The sequence below is a fragment of the Equus caballus genome, chromosome 1, assembly GCF_041296265.1.
Source record: "Equus caballus isolate H_3958 breed thoroughbred chromosome 1, TB-T2T, whole genome shotgun sequence".
Classification (NCBI taxonomy): domain Eukaryota; kingdom Metazoa; phylum Chordata; class Mammalia; order Perissodactyla; family Equidae; genus Equus; species Equus caballus.
This window is the reverse complement of record NC_091684.1, coordinates 57615569-57633937: the sequence shown is the minus strand read 5'-3', so window position 1 is coordinate 57633937 and position 18369 is coordinate 57615569. Positions and strand designations below refer to the sequence as shown.

Sequence of the window (18369 nt, the reverse complement as noted above, 5' to 3'; positions counted from 1 at the left end):
ATCTTGGCCCTGCTCGTAAAACACCTGTTTACTTGAGGAAGCAACTTCAATTCTCTGGACCCCAAGTTTTCTTTTTCTTTTTTTTTTTTCAATTGAGTTAATGATAGGTTACAATCTTGTGAAATTTCAGTTGTACATTAATGTTTGTCATTCGTGTTGTAGGTGCACCACTTCACCCTTTGTGCCCACCCCCCCCCCCCCCCACCTTTCCTCTGGTAGCCACTAATCTGTTCTCTTTGTCTCTGGACCCCAAGTTTTCTTATCTGTAAGATGAAACCTGTGGATGCTGATCTCTGAGGTCTCCTCCAGCTGACACACTACACTTACCCTACAGTGTACAGCTTTTCTCTTTGGGAGAGGAGCAGAATAAGTTCAGTCAAATTAAAATAAGTCTGGAAGGCCCAGCACTGATGTCAGAAAGCTTACTTCTGAACCTAATGATGCTGCTTGGAAATCTGCGTCACAGCAGGCTCTCCATGCTTTACAGATAAACCTGGGCAGGAAACAAAGCTGCTTCCACTCGGTGGTTTTGGGACATTTGCCAAATCACTTTACTTTTTTATGGTGTTCATCAAGTTGGATTACTTTTAAGGATCCATCTTGCTTTAAAAAAATTTTCACAGTTCAAGCCATCTGATTCTTTGCTGGTGTCAGTCTAATATGAGCTATCTACTTTTTAAAAAAAATTTGTTAAAGCCTTACTTCTTACAATCCTGTGTTCTAAGGAGGCTTAGACTGCCTCAAGTGCAGTAATCCAACACTATTTGTCTGACCTCTGCTACGTGAGATAATATCTGCTAGTTGTCAAGACTGTGAAACAAAAATACTGAAATGAACCTTATGATCTTGATCTGTGAATGCTTAGTCCTTTTTTCTTCTTTTTTCTTCAAAGAATTCTGCTGTCAGATAGTTTTAAGAAAACTCAGGTTTTTGGGAATGTATCTGTGGGCTTTTTTGCTTGGAGAATTTTTCTTTCATTAGGTGATAAAGGTCCCTATGCCCCAGAGATACTTTATAGGTGGCACTTTCTCCATTACCCAAGTTACATTCAGTTATACTTGGGTCTCTGGAAGGAGCGACAATGTGACTTACTCTTGGCTGTTTTAAAAAGGAACGTATGATGAGATTAATCAGAAATACTGAGGACTCGTCCTTCGCCTGGGTCTTTGCATTATAAAACTGGCAGCATTTAACAAAGTTGCTTTTGTAGGGAAAAAATGTTCTTTCTAGCAAAGATCTTGGTTGGTTAAGAATGGGTCAAATTAGAAACTTTAGGTATCAAGTTAACTCCTGCCTGCGTAAGACTACTTATTCTACTATATTTTACACAGTAGCTATTAAATTTTTGAGTTACATAAACTTGAGGGAAATTAATAGCCGTGTAAAACTAACTTTAAGGTGAAGTCTTCCTTAAAATAATGAACTCAAACATCTGATTTTCAAATTCTCTTAAAATTTTAGGGACTTGCTGCATATAAGGTATAAATAATGCCAAACTCATATGCCTTTCACATCATGAAAATTTATCCCTAAACGTTGCACCAGATAATCTTTAAGGTTCTTTTCTTAAAGAGAATCCCCATCAGTAATAGATTTTTTTATATTTTTAGAAACATTTTATCATGGAAAGTTCAAACATAGACAATTGTACAGAGAAGAGTAAAATGTACTACTACCAGTTTCAATATTTATCAATATATGGTGATCTTGTTTTATTTAAGATTCAACTCATATCCCTTTCTCCATTACAGATTATTTTGAAGCAAATTCTGCACTTACTTCCTTTGCAAGTATTTTAGAACACCTCTGTGAGAAAGGGACTCATTTTTATTTCTTCAACTATATATATATTCCTATAAAATGTTCTTGGTCAAAAATGTTTTCACACATAATCTTTAGTGTTATCAATTTATTAATATTCACACTTTTCCTCCTACTAGGGACTGGTTTGGTTGAAAGACAAAGAAGCAACACATTGTAAACTTTGTGAAAAGGAATTCTCACTGTCTAAGAGAAAGGTAAGTGAGGTAGGAAGTGAGTCCAAAAGTTTTGGTACATCTATGGCTTCTAATTTTATTCATAAAGTTTTTTGATTTTTCTATTTAATAGCACCACTGTAGAAACTGTGGGGAAATTTTCTGTAATGCTTGCTCTGACAACGAACTGCCTTTGCCTTCTTCACCAAAGCCAGTACGGGTTTGTGATTCCTGTCATGCATTGCTGATTCAGAGCTGCTCATCTAATTTGCCCTAAGGCTCCAGAATGAAATCCTTATGTATGAAAGCATATGCCTACAGTGAATGTTATGAATGTGTGTATACAACATATCCAGACAGCCCTTCTTAAGCAGCTTTCAGACAGTATTGGTACCAGTTTTATCTTCCACATATTCAACTCATGGGAATTATAAGTTGTATAATTTGATATTTCCTTCCCCATTGTTACTCAAAAAGAATTTTAAATGGGACATGCTTTAAATTAACTTTAGCCTAACTCCTAATTGATGTAATCATCATCTTAAAATGCCATTCAAAGGCCAGAGAGCATAGCTAACACATTTGCCTTATTTTGTAAAGGCCTTCTGAAAAATAGGGCTTCAGATTGTTTTATTCTCCAGATGGTCATGTTATTTGATGGTGCCTGTAACTTTCTTAACGCACTTTAAAGCTTCTCAGTTCTCAGAGAAAGATGAGAAATGCACAGAACTTTTTACAAGTTTTAATATTCCAATTCAACAGATTTTTCATTAGCTTGATAAGATTTCAACAACCTGACTATATTTATTTGCCCTTTCTCCTCCGCTTCCTTTGCCGATTTTTGCATTAGAAAAGGCCAATATTTTATCCTAGAAAATTCCCTTTTGGTCTTCTTCCTCTAAAATCAATGTTGTACTTGCTGATGCAGTCACGCATCACTTAGCAATGGGGCTATATTCTGAGAAATGCGTCACTAGGCAATTTCACTGTCAAGTGAACATCAGGTATACTTACGGCAACCTAGATGGTACAGCCTACTATACACCTAGGCTATCCGGTATTAATCTTATGTGCCAACAAAAGATATGCAGTCTGTCATTGACAGGATGCGAGTCCAAAAGTATTGGTGCATCTGTGGCTTCTAATTTTATTTATGTGCTTTTATGTGGCACATGACTATACCTTTTATATACAGAGGGTTAAAGAGAGATTATTTTGCCTCAACTTTTTCCTTATTATTTTGAAAGGAAGTTAAACCATCATCCTTTTACCTCAAGTTACTTGCGGATCTTTCCATATGCCACGTGATAAATTGCTAAATTTTTTTAGGGAGGGCTCACACCCCTTTTGAAAGCTGAAGACATAAATCCTTCCCCAGAAAAATAGTAGTAACGGGATCACAGGCTCACTGATTCTCCTCTAAGCATTAAAAGAGAAATCTAAAATGCAGTTAAACTTTGCCTTTGATATGACAGACTTAATTTAGGAAATTTTGTATTATATTTCTATTCCAGTAACTTTCAGGAAATATTACATTGTAGTGGTCTACCACTGCAGTGTAAGTAGAGAGTAAAAAACTCACCATATACTGAGCACCTCTAAACCAGGGTCTTGAACAGATGAAGATGGTGGTCTCAGCCCTGCCATGAAAAACATACTTGAACTCTTTCAAGCATGACTCAATATTTAACACTAATCCCGTTAATATTGTTTATAGCATACCAAGAATTTAACCTGTAAAAAGTAAGTTACGTTTGTATAATTAATCATTTGAATAGCATCACTACTTGGGATCCTACAATTGTTTTTGTAATTGTCTAATTTCAGCCATGCACTTTAAAGTCTGTGGAGCTTTCAAACACATCATTATAGGAATTGTACATTTCTCCTAAGAGCATTATATTTAGTGAATTAATCATGGCTATGCCCTTCCCCCTAAAATGGCACTTCTTCTGCAGGATCCTTTCCTCCATTAATGTTTAAAATTATTTAGTTTCCAATTGCCAAAGTATGAAACCAATACTTTACTTGAAGATTTTCTTCATAATCCAGTCAGCTTTTGAGATCTTCAGTTAGAAGTGACATACAGATTTAGATGGTCTTTCTTGAATGCTCTGATAGAAATGTTCTCAAGAGATATGAATTATATTCTTGAACTGTTTTGTATTGTTGGTATGGATTAACATTTTTATGATTGCTGAAAATAATCAAAAATGACAAATTTCGAATACTAGGTGTTTTTTATTACTGTGCTTAGAACAAATTTTAAAATGTGGTTTTGCTTAAATTCCAAGGCTGGTTTCATTCAACAAATCATGATTTCTAGTCATTTAAATTCTTTTCTGTTCAAAACTGATGTATTGCCATTGAGTTGGGCTTTCTGGAGGCAAGATTTTATGACAGCAATACAACTTCTTCCGTTTAGTTTGGGCTCTTATTTAAAAACTATTTATACTAATTTAGGATTTTATGTTACAAAACTTTCAATTTTCTACCTTGAGATTGCGAACCTATACTCTTACTTTTCAAGGTTTGCCCCCTCACAGAAAGTATTTATCTTAATAAACTTCACATACCATTCCCTCATCTAGCCAGTACTACCACAATAATGCTATCACGGTGCCAAGGAATTGTGATTGTAATTCTTCTACCCTGCAATGTTTTATAAACCAAATAAAAGATTTGAAAAACTAGCCTGCTTTAGAAGGGCTACTTTCATTGATAACATTTTATACTTTTATGGCTTAAAGAATAGGGTTATCCTGGGAAAATAAAAACATGTGTGACCTTTAAAAAAGGTAAGTGTTAGAAGCTCAATATTTAAATGGTAACTAAGGGAGTGGGTACAGGCATTAAGATGAATCACTGAGTTTAAAGGCTCATTTTAGGCTATCACAGCTACCTTCTATAACAGCAGAAATCACTCCTTAGGAGTCTGTTTGTCTAATCTTCAGTTAGACATCATATTTAGTACGTTCTACCAATGTGATAATTATATAATCAGTAACCGACACAAAGCATTCTAGGACAGACGCGTACTATTATCTCCCACATTGATATTTATTACATTAACATTTCTAGCAAAAACAAGTAACAGGTTCAATAACTGAATTCACATTGACAGGTTTCATTTTGATCCATTAGCCAATTTTGGAAAAAGCCATATTGATCAAAGGGATTAAAAGTAAAAAGCACCTTTTCCTTGCTACATATAGTATTTTTTTGTTTTAACACAATGGCTTTAAAACTCCAAACAGATACCAGATGCAAAATCCAACTGCAGGACTCTCATTTTAATTAAGACTATGACATGGACTTCTTACATTTTTTTTAAAGTAGTCATTTATACAGTTATAAAAAACCATATGCTTTAACTATTGGGCAGGAAACTGAAAAACACCTGTGAGAATATACTCCACAGTAAATACCTCTGTACTTGTATTGAATTCTCATGTCACTGAGAACCTTAACCTAGTCTAAGACATTTTGAGATAACTTACAACTATCACTTTTTGGAATAATTTTTTTGGTACTTCAGTCAAGTGCTGAGGGGATTTTATTCTAAAATCTAGGACTAGAATTTCAATCTCCAACACTCCCATCCCCAGGTAACACAATTAGGAATATTCAGAAATTCAGATACTTCTTAGGATCATCATTTCAGAGCTATGCCTGATAAATGACATTTGAAAAAGGAGGACTAATATAGAATTAGCTGAATTTATACTCCTGAAGCCACCTAAACTCATCTTTACGTTTTATATTTACAGTATCGTCCAGCAGAAATTAAAGAAAAAAGTTACACTAATATTTTCCAAGTTCTATTCCAGATGTCTGCTTATTAAGACTTGTAGTTTTTGCAGAAGTGAACCACTGTCCTCTAAAATTACACTATACTACTTCTTGTAGAGCTAATAGTAAAATACATCAACCCAAATCTTATGAAAGCAGCACATCCTTAGGAGTAACTAGTATATATAAAAAGTATCAACATCAGTGGTTTGAATATAAAAATTTATTTTTAAGTCAAAGTATGCAACAAATAAAACCTACAGAAAACAGATTTTCCCATCACAATCTGTTGCTTTACCAAATAATATTTTGAAAACACATTCCTTCAGTCATTATAAAGTTCTTAAAATACAAAAGAAATTAAATCTGTAAGAAAGTCTAGTAGACCAGATGCTGTTGTCAGGACTTTTATGTTGGTGGTTATGCTTTAGTACATCCCACGCCATCCACCTCCACTCATGCCACCTTGCCCATAGTAACCTCCACTGCCACCACCACCGCGGCCTTAGAAAAAAAGACATTAAGAACTGTTTAGTAGGAAGTCTCAGTGTTTAAGATATTAAAAATCATAAACTTAATTGCACCATATATGGGGACTAACACAAACAGAAATAGAGTAACTTAAGGACACTTACCATAACCACCCAAACCGTCAGGAGTACCATAGCCTCCACTGTAATTGTTTCCCATTCCCATTCTTCCAACAGAGCCATAACCTCCTTGATTATCTTTAAAAAAAAAAAAAAAAAAAAAAAAAATTTGAGATTGTTTGCTCAAGTGTCTAACTCTGCTTATTTGAAAAACTTTACATACCCATTCCATCTCTGCCGTAGCCTCCCATTCCAGAACCTCCCATTCCAGAGCCACCTCCAGGAGTAGAATTCAAGAAGAGTTCAATGTATCGATGTTCTTTAGGGAAAAAAGGTAAGAATAACAGGAGAGAAAAGAACAATGGATCATATTTATTAATAAAAACATTAAAAAGGTTAACTGGCTAATATTAACCTGAAAGTATTCTTACAAATTCCTAATGGAGTGATAAAATGAATGCCAGATAGAGGTAAAATCTAGGTTTTGTCCAAACTGTATAACTTTCAACAAGTAACAAGTATTTCAGCCCCTAGTTTCCTTATCTATAAAAGGGCTGATTCATTATTTCAGAACCAGCTGGTGTATTTCTTAAAAATATATTCCAGAGGCCGGCCCTGGGTTGAGTGGTTAAGTTCACACACACTGCTTCAGTGGCCCAGGGTTTCACCAGTTCAAATCCTGGGCGCGGACATGGCACTGCTCATCAAACCATGCTGAGGCGGCTTCCCACATGACACAACTAGAAGGACCCACAACTAAAAAATACATAACTATGTACTGGGGGAGCTTTGGGAGAAAGAGGAAAAAAATAGAATCTTAAAAAAAAAAAAAAAATTCCAGGCACAATCATCGAACTGAATTAGAATCCAGGAAAACTTATTAAACACCAAGTGACTGATGTGCAGCCAGATTTAGGAATCACTAGTCAAGGTGAAATTTAACTTAACTGATTTGATGACAGAATTAATCAACATACAGGTGAACAAGTGGTACTAATTTTGCAAAAGGCAAGTGCAAATAACATACCTATTTTCCCTCTTTAATAACTTGAGCTCCAATAATCTGTCAAGTATTAAGAGTCTGAATAAACTCTTCAATAAAAAGCCCCCTAGAAACCCATTAAAATCTAAACTTATTAGAGGCCATATGGTTTCATGTCCTTATGACTACCAGGAGTTACCTAGAATCTCTTACATTTGAGGAATTACAAATGAGAAGGTTCTTATATAAGTAAGCTCACACCTGGGAAACAAAATAGCATGCCAATGATACCACTTACGCATGTTATTCTTATCTTTAGACATGGCAGCTACTGCATCTTCATGTGTCACAAATTCTACATCTGCTTCTCCTGTTGCTCTGCCATCAGCTCCAATATCAATATGCACTCGTATTGGATTTAGTGGTGAGAAGAACTAAATAAAAGAAAATACCTGTTATTTACTTTTCTATTTAGATTATCAAAAGTAAATTACCGCATGCATTGGTTTTCCTTTGTCCATTAAAACCAACCCTTCTACTGCCCTCTGTTGCCAGGCTAACAATCCCATCAACTACAGAGGTTCTGGGAATATAAGACTATACACTTAGGGAAAAATGCAAAGCAATTACTCTTTAAAGTACGCTAGATGATATTAAAAAGAAAATATTTCTAACCTAGACAATAGTTTACCCTAAAGAGATGAAAAAGTGTCATACCCTAGTACTGAGGGAGAAGAGTAAGTCTCCTGCCCCCACTCCCAGGAAAGGTATTTCAGAACTGTTGTTTGAAATACAAATAGGTCGCCTGAGACTTAAAAGTATGTGCACAGAAATTGAGTGTTATGAGTTCAGAACAATGGATAGCTCCCCAAATATCATTTAGTTCTAATCACAAGTTAACTAGGTTTAAGCAATTCTCTAAAAGGCACCTCCAACTTAGACCACTTGGTTTCTAAAATCTAGAGCAAAATTTTTCTTTAAGAGCTAGGCAGTAAATACTCTTGGCTCTGTAGGCCACTGGGTCTCTATTGCAACTACTCAATAGGTAAATGAGTATGACTAGAATTGGCCACCAGCTGAAGTTTGCTGATTCTCTAACCAATTTGAAACCAACCAGTTTCAAATCAACAGCAGCATCTACTTCCATTGTTTTCAGCCCCTCAGTTTCTACCCACCATATAGCCAAGGAAGCCAAACCAAACCACCAAAACTTACTGCCTTGTTATATACTTATACTTTCAAAACTTGACACAAGGGAAATAATCTTCTTTCTAGTCATCACCACTCTATGCTGATCAGTCTTTCACTAAATTCTTAATTGGACTTTACGAACTCAACTTTTACTTGCTTGAATCCTATGTAGGTCAGCACACAATAGACACAAAAATATTCATCAACTACTGAAGGATACAGAAATATATCTATTCATGTTGAAGGGACTGATATTAGAATTATAAAGAAAAAGATAAGAACATTAAGAATGCTTCAAAATTCATATACCTGAAGTATAAAACCACTAACAAACTGACTAAAATTACTCACATTAGCAATGTCATTTTCAGTTGCACGAAAAGGCAATCCTCTCATATGTACAAAATGACCACCATGGAAACCTGAACTTGCATCACCGGCTCCACCATAGCCATGTCCTCCCATACCTACAGAATAAAATTTGCAAAGATTATAAACTAACAATACATGTAGAAAAGAAAGCATTGCAACAAAATATTTCTTCCACCCACCTTTTTGACAACCAAGAAATCTCAATACAGTTGTTCTAAACATCAAATGGAGAATTAACCTCAAGTACACATCTGTATAAAACACTATCTAGGCATGCAGTGAAATATGCCTGAGTTGACTTTTTTATACAAGTCAACTATATTATTACTAAGTGGTTGTAAAGCAAATACCAAAAGTCCCCTAAAAATGAATGTCTTTTTATTTTACCTCTTCCATCTCTCATTCTGTCATCAAAGCCATCATTTCCATAGCCATAATTATTATAGCCACCATAGTCATCAAAACCTCCATAACCTGTGTAATTTAAGGGAGAAACACATGAATACACTTTCAAGACATAAATCTTATCATCTAGTTTACACACGCATACTTTGTGGTAAGCAGTCTGGTTAACTTATTATTACAACTTTGCAACTCCCAACTTAATGGATATTAAAAAAAGTTAACACTTGGTGCAAATTAAAAGTCTTTCACAAGGATACATTTAGACATCAAAATTAATTTTCATCCTGATACTAAACAGAAAATGTCAAAATATGCCAGTATCTTCATTTTAATTTCTACATAAGTTATCTAGGTGCCAATATGTGCATCAATCCAATCCCACAGCTGGTCATGGGAACCCGTATTTTCATGAACAGGTTTTAAAACCTAATAGGTACTGAAATTACTGCCATTTCTATATTTCTTGACAAAGTGTCAGGAACATTAAGAAAATGACAACAGAACCTTTGTTCATTAGATACACATACCACCATCATATCCATCACCTCCTCGTCGCATTCTGTCATACATACTTCCACGCCCAGCTCCATAATAACCCCCTCTTCCTCCTATTGGTCTATCATATGGTCCCGGTCGCTGGCCCAGCAATCTTCTTGGTGGATCATAAAATCCTTTGATTTCACTCCTGCTACTTCTGAAGATCTCAATATACCTATTTAAAAATGGTTTAAGGTACAAGTTTCAGCAAAAATGTATTAGAGTAAATAAGATATTGGGCAAAATGCAGTAAGTTTTTCTACATCTAGATACGTAACCCACTTTAAACAGCCTAAATATACCATAAGTTAACTTTTACACCTACAAACTTAAATAATTAATATTTAAGTTTTACATAGACAAATTAGTCATTTGAAAACAATTCATAAAATTAAATATAATTTTAGCTTTTTTTTAGTACATGATAGGTGTTTAGAGAAAATAGCTGATTATACAAAGGCATTATTCAACAATATCCTACAGAGAAATGGAAACAATCTAATTTTAATTTAAGCAAACTATTAGCATCATTCCCCACCCAAATCTGTAGTTTCCAAGTTAAATTTAGATAATTATCAAGTCTTTAAAACTACCCCAGAAAAATGTTGTTACCCCCCCATTTAAGCAATAGTGACCCACAACCCCCAAAAATAAAAATTTAACACCATCCCAAACTCTCCATCCCCACCTGTGCCCTATTCTTTCCTTGTGTTTCCCCAGAGCATTTTCTGCTATCTCCTTTGAAGCAAACTGCACGAAGGCCTCCCCTGTGCTTCTCCCCTGGTAGTCCATCGTCAATGTTATCCCATTTGGCACGATTTCCAACCCTTTAACCCAAGGACAAATAACCCCATCAAGGGGAACAGTGTTAAAGGCTGAAACATTCCCATCTGAATCAAATATTTAAAACAAGTCTAAACAAAACAAAACAAAACAAAAAAGCTTAGTTTCCCATCACCCCAAAATACAAACGGAAGACTTTTTCAAATATTATTGGATTACACAAATTTTTCTTTTGACTAGTCTTTTAAAATTACATACACTCTAAAAAGCCCACCTATATTACATGGAAAAAAAAAAAGCTCAAACCAAATTTAACTATGCTCCATATGCTAATTCATGGTTCATCACACATAATTACTCTCAATTAAGTTTATTGCACATTAGTTAGGTTTTACATATTACACATCCTGTATTGAACATTAACTGGAGCACATTTCATAACTTAATACATTAAACCAAGATATCATATGCAAATCAAAATCCTCAAAACAAATGGATTTTACAAATTAAAAACTGAGTAATATAAATAGAAAATTAAAATACTACTAAACTTTGACTAATACTAGAGGTACCTTGAAAGAACTGAACTATTTCCTCTTTGCTGCAACCAAATGGCAGTCCACGAAGTCGTACTGTCCCATCACTAGCGTCATTTGGACCATTATGTTTCATAACCCAATCCATCTCAATACCGTTTGATTTAAATGCTATAAAAAATAAACAAGCACATAAAGCAGTCAATCAAAATATACTCTTGCCAGAGGTACTGAAGAAACACCTCAGTGGTACACAATAGGAAATGTCACATATGGCTCACACAATGCCACATACAATGGTCCAACACTTTTCTATTTGGAGGGAGGCAAAAAGACTGGGAAAAGGCAGTGAAAGCTGAGCTCTCCCACCAAAAAGCATTCAATTTCCAAGGATCAAACATTACACATTGCCTGATTTTAAGGAAATTTACATAATTCTACTATCAGTCTTCAAACTCTCCCAATTTCTCGATCCTGTCATCTTAATGTCAACTCTAGCCTCTTCATCTCCCAAATTTTCATTCACATTTCTCAGGTTTTATTATTCACTTGAATAGTCATGCAAATTCTTTAAAACTTAATTACTCAAAAGTTGCACACAGTACCACCACCCACTCACAGTAAGAGCCTAAAAGTACAATGAGTACTTTTTTGATGTTGGAAAAATAGTCTAATGTACAAAGTCTAATCTTACTAGATGCACTATAATTCTGAATGCAACAAATTGTTTCTGAAGGGGGAAAAATTCCCACCTCTATTTTAACTCATCTGGTTTAAACACTCCTCAAGAGCAAGTTTTAAAATGACTGAGTTAACTGAGTTTTAAAATTGAGGTAAAAGGCCACTTAAAAGTGAATGCCTGCCAGTAGTTATCAGTGTTTTTTGAAGCCACCTGTTTGGAAGTTAGCGGACATAGCACACTACTCACTGCTTCACTTTTAAACACAAATTTTTTAAAAAAGGTAATACATTCACATTCAAAATATTAAAAAGGGTACAGTGAGAAGCCCTCCTTCCCCTCCAAGAGAACCCATCCAACCAATTCCCTTCCCAAGAGACAATCATCCTTTCTTTTAAAATTCCAGAACATTTTGAAAAGGCTAACGCAGAAGTCCTTCAGCTGCAGAAACTTACCAGACCTTACAAATCTCACTATGCAGCTGTAGGAATCCTACTCACCTGAGTATTTCAAACCTTTCCCTCACCACCTCCTCCCCTGTAAACAAAACAATGCGTTCACTTGATTCCTTTATGCTTGATTATATTTCATATCAACAGCATTCACTAATATTTAATTTCACATGATCTAATTATCAGTGCAGCTGTTAGGGATAGCATCTGCGAAGAGTAAAATTTATTTTTCCTAGAATCCATGAGTTTAAAATAAGCTAATATAGAAATTTTTCAAATGTGGTTATTACAAATACTTCTGCATATGAATCACCTTCAGTATTTGTCTTGTCATTTTTTTAAAAGCAAGAACCCTACTGCCACTCTAGACAGAGATCCAAAATGAGAATACAAATTTTTATTTGACAGTACAACTAATTCTTAGGCACACAAATACCTGGTATGAACTTTTAAGAGGAAAATTCTGAGTCTGAATCCCTAGTCTGCCACTCACTAGCTACTTAATTTAAGCAAACTACTTAATCTCTGTGTTCAACTGTAAAATATAGCAGATGCCAATACCTCATAGGACTGTTTTAAGAATCAGTCACAGTACTTGGTCTACAGCATGGTAATCATTTAATGATGGCCTCTGTTACTGGATTTTAAGGGATCCTGTAAAAACTAATGAAATATACCACAAACAAAATAGCTGAACCTTAAAGGATGGAAAACTATTCTGAGTCTTGAAAGGAAATAAGGACTGTTTAAACAAGTCTTTCCCAAAGTCAACAAATGCTTTCCAGTTTCCTTAGGAATTATAAAGCAGACAGAAGAGTTTTTTGAAATGTTTATTATAATACATGCTAGTTAGACAATTTAAAAAATACTGTTCTAGAGAAGCCCTGAAAGAAGCAGGCCCCAAATCAGTTAGAGAAAAGTCAACATTTTGAAGATCTTTACCATTTTCTTAAAAAAAATTTTTTTAAATGACACCAACCTAAGAAATAACTGTTTCCTATAAACGGTGATTTAAGACCAGAAGAGGGAAAAGAGTGGAGTGGATCTAACATCAAATGTTACTTCCTCATGAAAAAATTTATAGTGCAAAGTCAATCTAATCTGATGTGAAAAGATCTTATAGTGTGGTGCTTTTTATCATTTTAGCACATTTATTTTTTCAATATAAAGATACTGTTTCAGAAACAAATTACAAAAAAGATGGAAATTTATAAACCTCAGCACTTTCTAAGAAATTCCTCACAAGCAAACTAGTTTTGATTCTTGGATCACCCTATACCAATGAGACCTATATAAAAACAACAAATTAAGTCTATAGAAAAACACACTGTTAATTTTAAATTGGGGGAAAAATTAACCAGATTTGGAAGACAAACTATTTTACAGGGTGACTCTCCATCCCATGTGTATGGAGAGTACACAGTAAAAAAAAAAAAAAGCAACACTCTATCATCTCTTCAAAACTCAAAATTTGAGTCTAGAATTCTACTTACAAAACAAAACCAAGAAGAACTCCAAACGGATACAAATAGACAATCTGCTCTAAAACCTTAATAAAGCTGTCTCAGAAGCTATCACTAATTATTCAGGATAATCCATCTCAACCTTTCTTTGCAACAGTATCATGGCTAACCACAATTCTGCTTTTTAAGAATTCCACGTGTTAGCACCAATTAAAAATAACAGCAGTTGAAGTATTAGGATAGCTTCAGTCAGTTTTATATGAGATTTTAAATATAACTTCCTAAGCATTATGCTAAGTGAAAGAAGCCAGTCACAAAAGACCACACATTGTATGATTTTAAATGAGTGAAGTTTATGGTATGTGAATTATATCTCAAAGCTGTTATGAAAAAGCATCTAAGAGAGGCCCAATGAAATATAAAATTCCCTTATAACAGAAGCACATACTACCTTCCGAAGCATAAATACATAAACTAAGGGTCTGATGCATCAATAAATTTCTAAGTGGTTGCCCACTGGTCCTAAAAAACGAGAATGAACTCCAAATTTTGGCACAAAAGTGATGATATTAATTAAAATGGAAATTTTACATCATTCCCCCTTTCCAATGTGCTTATTCCTTAATTCAAAAAAGTAAAAAAATCACACAGATACACCACTAGTATCTAAAGGAAGTGTGGTCTCCAAAATGATTACGAATGAGTTCTCTTCTACAACAAAGTTACCACCTACTTCAGTTCAGCCACTTGTTTACCAAAATAAGGACACCAAAAAGGAATATGGTTATTAAAAATACAATGGCAATTAGACGGACTTCCAGATTATGATACAGATGAAAAAGAGGGCAAAAAAAAGGGTTTCTAGGGTATTCCAACTAGGAAAGCTGTTATATCATATACTATAGGAAACTCTGGGCTTTTTAAAGTCCACTGAAATCACAGAACGCCTTCAACAACAGGAAGGGTTTTGTTTTCAAAGCTGAAAAAGTAGATAATAGACTCCCTGTAAAGATTCATATGCGTTTTTGGAAACTCTTCTTCTCAGGCCTTGTGTGTCTCTTTTGTACCACCTTCTGTGAAGATTACCGACCCAGTTCTCCAAGGACTAAAATCACAGCACATGACTGGCCTTTCAGTTTGTCTTTCTGTTGAGCAGGCTTATTTTCTTGGTCAAAATATTATCACAGTGCTACACTAAATTTAAAAAATGCCTAGCTACCAAAATAAAATAAATAGTATTTCGAAGTACTTTACTTCTACAGCCTTAATGCCAAAAGAACCTTAACTCAAAATGGAATTCTTGGAGCTTCAATGCTCCAAGTCAATCACAATTCCTACACACACTTTTGCCATCTCTGGTTGTGTTCTAATACCTGTTCTCCTACAGCAAAACTACTTAAATTCTAACCCAGTACGTACCAAACCACACCAAACTATTGCTAAACCACCCCGTCCCCACCCCAAGTTCAAAAAGACGTATCAGAGCTCACTGGGCCCCGAAGACCTGTTTGTAATATGCCCATTTCACATTCCTATTTGATAAGTCACCCGCTTTTCTGCTTACAAAACAATTACCCACAAAGGCTTTAAATACGGTTAAGATAAGCGTGGAAAAAAACCCTTTGGAAAATGAGTACGTACTCTTTTCGAAGTTCCAAATCTGGACTATAAGGGCCGGCTAAGCGTCCTTTATTCCTCCCCGCAGACTTTTCGTTTATCTAGCTGCCCTAGAGACCAGAGAGCTAGGGAGAGGACGCCCCTGCCCCCCTCCGGGTCCGGCAGCCAAGCCTGGCTTAAAAACCTTCGCCACCGGGCGGCGGAATTACAAAGGAGACCGTCCGCCTCCTTTGTCCTGGATTTGGGAGTTGAGCGCCTTCGTCGCCATTGGCCTTCCTCCCCCAGCTCCAGCCTCTCTCATCTTGGGAATCTGCGTCAGAAGTCACTCGCAGTCCCGCCAGCCCAGGTAGCCCAGCCGAGACTGCGGAGGAAGGGAGGCCGCGGGGGGAGGCCAGGCGCATCCGGCGCCATTTCCATCGGGAGCGCGCCCGCCAGCCCAGCACCTCCCCCACCCGCGGGCCCAGCCTCTCCCTGCTCGCTTCCTTCCCACCCTCACCCCGTCCAGGGCGCTCTCACCACCCCCCGGGCCTTCTAACCAGTTCTCGGAGGCTGAGGGGTAAACAGTAGAAAGAGAGGAAGGGCGCGAAGCCGAGGTGGCCACGCCACCGTACCCAAAATGGCGGAGGCCAAACCAGCAGGCAAAGAGGGGAAATGCTGGGTGACTCCCACTTCGGGTCTCGCCTTCGTCCACCGAATTCTGCCCGAGCAAGTCCTCCCGCCGGCAGGCCGCCCTCCTTGAAGTGGGAGATCGGGGGGAGGCGCAGCCTGGCCGCCTCCGAGCGGCGACCTCCACACTTCCCTCCCACCCCACCCCCTCCCCGTCGCTCTCGTCCTTCTCCCGAGTCCGCTCTCGAAACCACCAGCCCAACCTACCCCCTTTTACTTCAGATACCCTGTCGGGCGACAGTAGCGCCGACGCCGGTGCTCACGGGGTCCGGTCGGGAGGAGGGAGAAGTCGCTTGTCTCGTGTAGCGCTCCCCACAACGGTTCTTCCAACCGTCTCCGCCGGCGGCAACCACTAAGGGTGCTGCGCAGCACAGCGACTGGCTGGGGGGGATGGGAGAAAGCGAGCGAGAAGGAGGGGGTGGGGCGAGAGCAACGAAGACCGGCCGGCCCTGCTCTCGCGAGACAAGAGAGTCGGTCCCGCCTTGGCACGGGGGTCAGGAAGTGCGCCTGCGCGCGGGTGGGTTGCCCACTTGGGAGAGGCGGAGAACCCGCGGCCGGCCCGGTTAGAGAAAGAGGTGGCGGACTCAGCCTCTCTTGCTTACCGTAAAACCATCAAATTCTCAGGGCTCACCTTTCTGCCCTCTCGGGGAGAAAGTAAAGTGGCAGCGGTTGTCCTGCCAGCGTGTGTCGAAGGAACCGTGGTGTCGCGGTTTGGGAAAGTTCTCCGGTCCTCTTCCCCCACCAAAAGCAAATTCCGCAAAGGCCCTGCCCTTGCCCCGGCGTCACCTGCGTGGAGAGGGCACCACGTGCTTCGGCCGCCAAACGCGAGGAGGGCTGTTCTGATCCACCATGTTTGTATTATGCAGTGAAAGTAGGCGTGTTTCTGAGCTGCGAAGATAGAGAAGTGTCCGCCAGGCCTGGATTTCAACCTTGGGGCTGGGGCTCGTCCTCCTTCCGTGGCGCTGCCGCCCCCGCCGCCCCCCAGCGAGTCTGATCCGTGGAGCTTCTTGCTTGACCTCTCTACCACGTTTCACTACAGATTGCTCCTCGCTTTCTCGTTTCACTTTAGCGTTCTTTCTTGCCTTTCATCTCCCGCTTTGTAACCGTAGTGACAGATCGGCAGCTCACGGCAGCCGACTTCCGGCTGTTTTCTGAATAGAGCTTTGCATCTTCGAAAACTGCGCGTACAAGTCACACCTAATAGTTTTTGGTTGTGCTGTCATACCACCAAGGTTCCTAGTGACACCTTGTGGCCCTTTTTTTAATTATTAAAAAAAGACGCAAGCCGAATTTCTCTAGAAAGGGTGGAGGGCCGTCTTGGTAAAAAAAAAAAAGCAGTGTAAGTTAAAGTGCAAACGTAGGAACGTACGTGAAGTACGAGGGATAGGAGGAAATGAGTGTGAGCACAGGGATGTTTCTGTAGATTGGAAATGTGGACGAAACTAGGTTGTGGACCTTCAATACCCACCCAAAGACTTTGGACTTTGGACTAGATGTTGGGAGGCCCGGCCCGTCTAGGGTGGCATGAGAGGGCTCATGGTATATTAGAGGTGGAGAAGCTTGAATAATTTTTTCTCCAAAAACTGACAGGGGCCCAGTTACCTTCTTATAAAGGAAACTTCCATTTCATGGCTTTAATTCATCCTAACGTGCTGAAGAAAAGTGTGGGACAGTAAGAATTGGTTAGGTCATAGTGCCCTATTGCCTTTCTTGAGCCTACTCCCTCAAAATACCCCTCAGAGAAAGGGAGAAGGGAACAGTGTCATCATTACAACAGAGGGAAAAACAAAGCCGGGATAATGTAATAAAATAGGTCACATTTATTGAGGGCTTGTTTGAGCTAGGTGCTATGCGCAATTCACTAACTCTCTACAACCCTGAAGGATAGTCGTTATTATTACCCCCATTTTATAGATGAGGTGTTTGAGTTCTAAAGAAGTGAAAAAGTCGCCCAAGGTCACACCTAGTGGTAGAAGCTAGGATTTGAACCCAAGTGGTTTTACTCCAGGGGCCAGGGTTTTAAAGCACTATGGATCTTCCTAGGGTTTCAAATAATTTAACCATGCGCTAAGGGAATGGAAATAATTTTTGGCAAGTTGAAGTTACTTCCCCTACAAACACTGGCGTTACGATGTCAGGAGACCTGAGTTAACCGTTTATTGACCGGAGACTTTTGAACAGGCCTTAAACTTGACGTCTTGGTGTCACTCACCCTGTGAGCCCCCTGCACTCATTTCTTTTAATAATTTCTGTGTTAGTAAGACTCCAAGCTCCCACACTTCAAATGGAATTCTTCCCTGGTTTCAAGTCACATCACTACTTTATGCC

At 38.1% G+C, this 18369-nt stretch overlaps 3 protein-coding genes across 43 annotated transcripts in view; 2 read left to right on the top strand and 1 right to left on the bottom strand.

Moving 5' to 3' along the window:
* Positions 1–18369, top strand: part of RUFY2 (RUN and FYVE domain containing 2) — an 85238-nt gene that overhangs the window by 39281 nt on the left and 27588 nt on the right. For 19 of the 22 annotated variants that reach the window (XR_011422865.1, XR_011422879.1, XR_011422880.1 and 16 more), the window contains 2 exons: positions 1941–2018; positions 2110–4669. Coding sequence is in view for 9 of the 22 variants with exons in the window: in XM_023644038.2 (XP_023499806.1) it covers positions 1941–2018; positions 2110–2253 (222 nt within the window). In the remaining 13 variants the exon portion in view is untranslated. Of the gene's footprint in view, positions 1–1940; positions 2019–2109; positions 4670–18369 lie in introns of those variants that run through there. The other 3 variants (XR_011422862.1, XR_011422863.1, XM_070226050.1) reach the window with 2 other exon arrangements.
* On the bottom strand, positions 5018–17387 carry HNRNPH3 (heterogeneous nuclear ribonucleoprotein H3). 20 transcript variants are annotated; one of them, XM_070226122.1, is made up of 11 exons: positions 16673–17282; positions 16249–16422; positions 11201–11335; positions 10534–10672; positions 9881–10020; positions 9291–9377; positions 8883–8998; positions 7639–7774; positions 6582–6677; positions 6404–6496; positions 5018–6272 (listed from the first exon to the last, which is right to left on the bottom strand). In XM_070226122.1, the coding sequence occupies exons 3-11, from the start codon at positions 11310–11312 to the stop codon at positions 6196–6198; spliced, it is 996 nt and encodes a 331-aa protein (XP_070082223.1). In that variant the 5' UTR covers positions 11313–11335; positions 16249–16422; positions 16673–17282; the 3' UTR covers positions 5018–6195. The 20 variants fall into 20 exon arrangements, with proteins under 20 accessions (XP_070082223.1, XP_014588573.1, XP_005602471.1 ...); XM_014733087.3 differs by having other exon boundaries at positions 9836–10020; positions 16268–16422; XM_005602414.4 differs by having other exon boundaries at positions 9836–10020; positions 16673–17259.
* The window catches only part of PBLD (phenazine biosynthesis like protein domain containing), a 49533-nt gene continuing 46750 nt past the window's right edge, over positions 15587–18369 (top strand). The window contains exon 1 of the mRNA XM_070226195.1: positions 15587–15721. The gene's annotated coding sequence lies outside the window, so the exon portion shown is untranslated. The remainder of the gene's footprint in view (positions 15722–18369) is intronic.